The 5,265-nt window shown below is 31.8% G+C and overlaps 1 protein-coding gene across 1 annotated transcript; it reads left to right on the top strand.

The window, feature by feature from the left end:
- Positions 1 to 1,899: 1,899 nt before the first annotated feature.
- On the top strand, positions 1,900 to 2,789 carry LOC114821169 (disease resistance response protein 206-like). The gene has a single exon (XM_029093100.2). The coding sequence runs from the start codon at positions 2,014 to 2,016 to the stop codon at positions 2,569 to 2,571; it is 558 nt and encodes a 185-aa protein (XP_028948933.1). The 5' UTR covers positions 1,900 to 2,013; the 3' UTR covers positions 2,572 to 2,789.
- The last annotated feature ends 2,476 nt before the right edge of the window (positions 2,790 to 5,265 follow it).

Below are 5,265 nucleotides of genomic sequence, written 5' to 3'. Positions count from 1 at the left end.
AATCATGTGTTAGTTGTGCTAACAGCCTATTTAAACAAGTCATCTTGCTAAGAAAGGATCAAAGTTTCTTTTGAATGTTTTCTTTTTCTTTACTATTTGCTTCGTTTTTATTTGATTAATGAATGAAATCCAGATTTCCAACAGAAAGATGCTTAGTTTTTTCTTTGAATTTTATGAGGCACACTTGACTTCTCGAGTTTGGACTTATCTGGACTTACCTACCATATAATAAGAAGATGCATATTATATGTCACTTTTCATTTGGACCAGCGCTAAAATCTAAATCAACACCTACCTCCACCAATCTCCCACCAGAATAGAAAGCAAAAAGGTGTAGAAATTTGAGAATATATACCGACCCCAATAGTCTTGTGCACGTACAGCCCAAAATTTGGGTAGAGATTAATAGAAAATCCAATTGGAATGAACTTGTACTTTAAAGTATGAATTATTCTGAAGATGCACACTATATGTTTAATTAGATTTTGTTAATTTGTAAACATTACTCTTCTACTCTTTTTTTTTTTGTCAAATGATAACAAATTTGATTAAATACGAATAGAAACGTACTCAATTAACTTGTTTATGACTTGTCCATTATCCTTTTTTTTCTCTTTTCATTTGCTTTTTTGGCCTTACTTTTATTTTTCAATTTTTCCTCATCCCCGAAGAGTTCCTCCCTATGCCTTTACACTTACCAATCCCACTGGAGTTTGAGGCCAACTCTTATAAAAACCTATTCCTTTTTTATTTTTGTTATTATATTTAGCAGCCTGACCTGAAAATTGTAAGTAATCTCGTTCTTGTCGTGCTCTTCATTGTACAACTTGAGCAAAGTTAAATCATAAGTGGCTGACTTTTGCTTAGCAAAATATTTAAATGATGAAAGGCACATCGATGAAACAATAGTATGATGTATCATATAAATGATATTTTCCCTTCAATTTCTTGATGCTACCATGCATTCGTTCTTTTTCAGGATTAACAAAATTTATTTATCCATAGCAGGTAATTACTTGTCTAAAATTCAATCTCCACAAATCAATTTCAATGACAAAGTCCTTGGTCTTTATTGCATTAGAACCATAAAATAATGTTGTAATTTCACACAAGATTTTTATCCAAAATGTTGTAATTTCACACAAGATTTTTATCCAAAATGTTGTAATTTCACATAAGATTTTTTCCAAACGGTTTCCATGGATGATGCTACTACAGTCAAGAGTCAAACTAATGTTGTAATTTCACATAAGATTTTTATCCAAAATGGTTAATGAGATTGACATAACTCATCCCTTAACTCCTGAAAAATAAAAATGGTTAGAAGTGGATGTTCTTGAGTTTATCCACCGTAAATCTTTTTTATTCTTCCGTGAAAAATCTATCAATATCCTCGTTAAGTGAATGAGTTGGTTTGTCAAAAATACCCTTAAAAAAGGTGGTCATGTGATCGTTCACATAACAATTTAATGAGTATACTGACAGATTTTTCACCGAATGACCAAAATAATTTCTGGTGGAAATATCAGGGGTCACTTCTATCAATTTTTATTGTCAATGACCACAATAAAGAGTTATGCGATCTCAATAATCATTTTGGCTAACCCATTGTAAGGATTAGCCCGCCCCCTTTCTTCTTAGTGTAGATAATATCATTAGTTAAAAAATAATAATAAATTTGGAAATTTTCTTGGTGATTCACATCATACTATTATAAGTTGGCAGTGGTAGGTGGCAAGCAAACCGCCATAAAAAGGGAAAGTACAATAATAGCTTGGAATCCTTATCTCCATTCATATAGTAAACACTCCTTGTGTGGAATTAATTTATTTTTAGCTTTGAGATTTGAAGCTTCCAAGTCCCTATATAAAGGCATTGAAACAGATTGCAAACTCACTAGTAGAGCAAGAAGCAAAAGCTCATTTTACTGAACTTGGAATATTCCTCTCCTTTTTTTTTTTTTTTTTTTTCTATCTCTCTTTGCTTCTGTGCCTCTTCTTTTCATAACCCACAATGGTAGCAAGAAGTTCCTCAGTTCTGATATTCTTCTTCGTGTTCCTTGCTATATCTTCAGCCTTCCCAAAAAACAAAGACAAGTACAAACCATGCAAGCACTTAGTGCTATTCTTCCATGACATTATCTACAATGGCAAAAATGCTGCCAATGCTACATCTGCAATCGTAGCAGCCCCTCAAGGATCCAACCTAACCATCTTGGCGCCGAATTTTCATTTTGGGAACATAGCGGTTTTCGATGACCCCATTACCCTCGACAACAACCTGCACTCGAAGCCTATTGGCAGGGCACAAGGGATGTACATATATGATACAAAGAACACATTCACTTCTTGGCTTGGCTTCTCATTTTCTTTAAACAGCACAGACTACCAAGGCACAATAAATTTCATCGGAGCCGACCCCATTATGATTAAATATAGGGACATATCCGTCGTCGGTGGCACTGGAGACTTTTTCATGCACCGGGGAGTTGCAACCATAGACACGGATTCATATGAAGGTGAAGTCTACTTCAGGCTCAAGGTGGATATCAAGTTCTATGAGTGTTGGTAAATTTGAGATTGTTAAATAATAAATATATATATTTAGTATTATGAGTTTTGGTATGTGGGAGTTACTGAGAATGGTCTTCAAATATGTTCTGTTTCGTGGAGTGCTTAATTAGAGTTTACTAAGAATGAACTTGTAAGCCCTCAATAAGTGACATGCTTAAACAGTCACCTTTGTAATTTCTATCACTTTCCTTACATATACTTCAGTTTGACAAAGAAGCTGCATTTTGATACATGTATTTTACTTTATTTATAATACAAGAGAAGTGAAGTTATAAAAATATTATAAGACTACCCACCTCCAATAATTCATTTGGGAATCAACCCAAACAAGAACATGTAGAACTTTCCAAAAAAAAAAAAAAAAAAAAAAAAAAACAAGAACATGTAGAAATACACACACAAGAAGTTCAAGAACAGAGGGGATTTAATTAGCACTTAATCGTGATCAGGTACCCAGATTCAATGGATGATTAAACGTGAAAATAGCAGATCATATAGTAAAAAGACTTGCAAAATTTTCCATTGTGAGATAAGGATACACTTAAAATTAATACCTGACAGTCATATATTTTAGAAGAGATTCTAACATATAATAACAATATATTTATGTTAGTATGTCTCATCACATGACACATTTTCAAGTATTTTTTTTTTTTAAATATCAAACTGTTTATACGTATAAGCAATAAAAACAATCACGTCACTTTCTTGAAAGAGAACTTTAACGAAAAACTCCCGATATTGTTCATTTTAACGAAAAATCATATTTTTACACTAGAAAGTCAATCCTGATACTATTCACTTTACTCTTTATTTTATCATTATCTTTAAAACTCAAAGTTTTCAAACTTTTTTTTATTAGTTTTCCTTTCTTGAAAAGCAGGTTATGAATCCTAACAATATATGAAAAGCTTAGAGGCAACTTGATGACTTCTTGAGTGGACTTGGAAGGGGACCAGCCGAGTGTTTGGACACATGATACACCAACAGGATTCTCTCCGGAGAAGATTATAGGAATCCGTAAATCATGTCTATTTATCATATATCGTACGGTCAATTGTTGTCAGGTACTGTTGGTATTAATTTTAAATGAAAATATTTAAAATAATTTCTGACCGCATGATGTACGATGAACTAATATGATTCACGGATCCTCGAGATCCTCACAAAGAGGATCTGGATTCCATAATACATCAACCGACTTTTTAGATTTCTTGGGCAAGTTTGACTTGTAGTACTAAACTACATATAAGTCTAATTTGTTTTTAACCAATATTAGAAATAGCCCAGTTTCTTAAAATAAGTTCAATCTCTTAAATTTAAGATTATTTTATTTTCAATAAGTATTATTTATTGATAAGATTTATTATAAAAATTAATTTCTTCTCAATTATTTATTTAATTATTTCCTTTTTTTTGGGTTATTTTTTGTTCTTCTGCTCCAAACGCCATTTATAAATTTTTTTATAATCAACCTATATCACAGATTAATTTTATTTATCTACCTATATGAAATATTCATATTTATAATTAACATGCATCATTGCTTAATGTATTTTACTTGTAGGTATTATATTTTTATATTTCGTAGTTAGGTTTCATATCTCGTTTGTAGGTAGAATATACATTTAATTGTGAATGTATAACATAAGTTTTTATAGTCTAGCTATAACACAGATTAATTGTATTACATTTTTTTTTCTTTTTATATACCTTTATCACAAAAGTTAATGAATTTAAAATTTTCATCTAAAAAACAAAGTTGAATAATTGATACAAAAATATGTAATTAGATAACTGGATCCGGTCTAAAAAACAACCTATATTTTTGGACCTAGATCTAAAAGCCCCTTTATTATATGGCTTTGAAACATGTCCCTTAGACTACTTCATTGAAGATAATATGGATTGTTTAAAAAAAAAAAAAAACCTGTGGTTTATATAAAATCTCACTTTACCCTTTGTATTCTATTTTAATTATCTCACTTTATCACCTGTACTAATCTTTTCGTGTCCCACATTACCCAATTTTGTCAACTCTGATTGAAAAATTGTTAACATGCTAACATTACATGGGTATTTTGGTAATTCTAGCCATTAAATTCTATTTTGGTAATTACAGCTAGTTCAAGCAACGTGCATCAATATAATGTTATTGTTTCATCTCCAAAAACAAAAACAAACAAAAAGGGTTAAGGATTAAGTACCTAAAACCCCCTAACCTTTTAGTATCATTCCAAATTAGTCTCAACCTTTTTAAATGTTTCAAACAAATACCCAACCTATTGAAAATGTCACATCCATCAAGCTCTAGTTAAAAATCTGTTAAATTAATTGGGGCTTACTTTGTCTCCAAAATCAATAGAAGATCATAGAAACATAGCATCCACCAACGAATAGCCTCTACCAGCCCCATCATGCCACCACCTCTAAACCCAACACAAAACAACTAACTCCCCCTACAACTCTAGCCACCAACATCGAGAAGAAGGTCATGGAGGTTGCTGAAATGGTATGAACTATCATGATGCCGCCACCACCATCTTCACCGCCCATAAAGAAGAATTGGAAGCTTAACGAGCCAAGAATCAGTGTATGAGGAAATCACATTAGAAAAAAACAAGCTCTCTGAAACCTTATCTAAATTCTTCATCCTCTTCTTTGTTAAGAGATTGCCTTCCTATTATAATTT

The sequence above is a fragment of the Malus domestica genome, chromosome 14, assembly GCF_042453785.1.
Source record: "Malus domestica chromosome 14, GDT2T_hap1".
NCBI classification, from domain to species: domain Eukaryota; kingdom Viridiplantae; phylum Streptophyta; class Magnoliopsida; order Rosales; family Rosaceae; genus Malus; species Malus domestica.
Note: the sequence above shows the minus strand (reverse complement) of the source record. Positions and strands in the feature narration are given on the sequence as shown.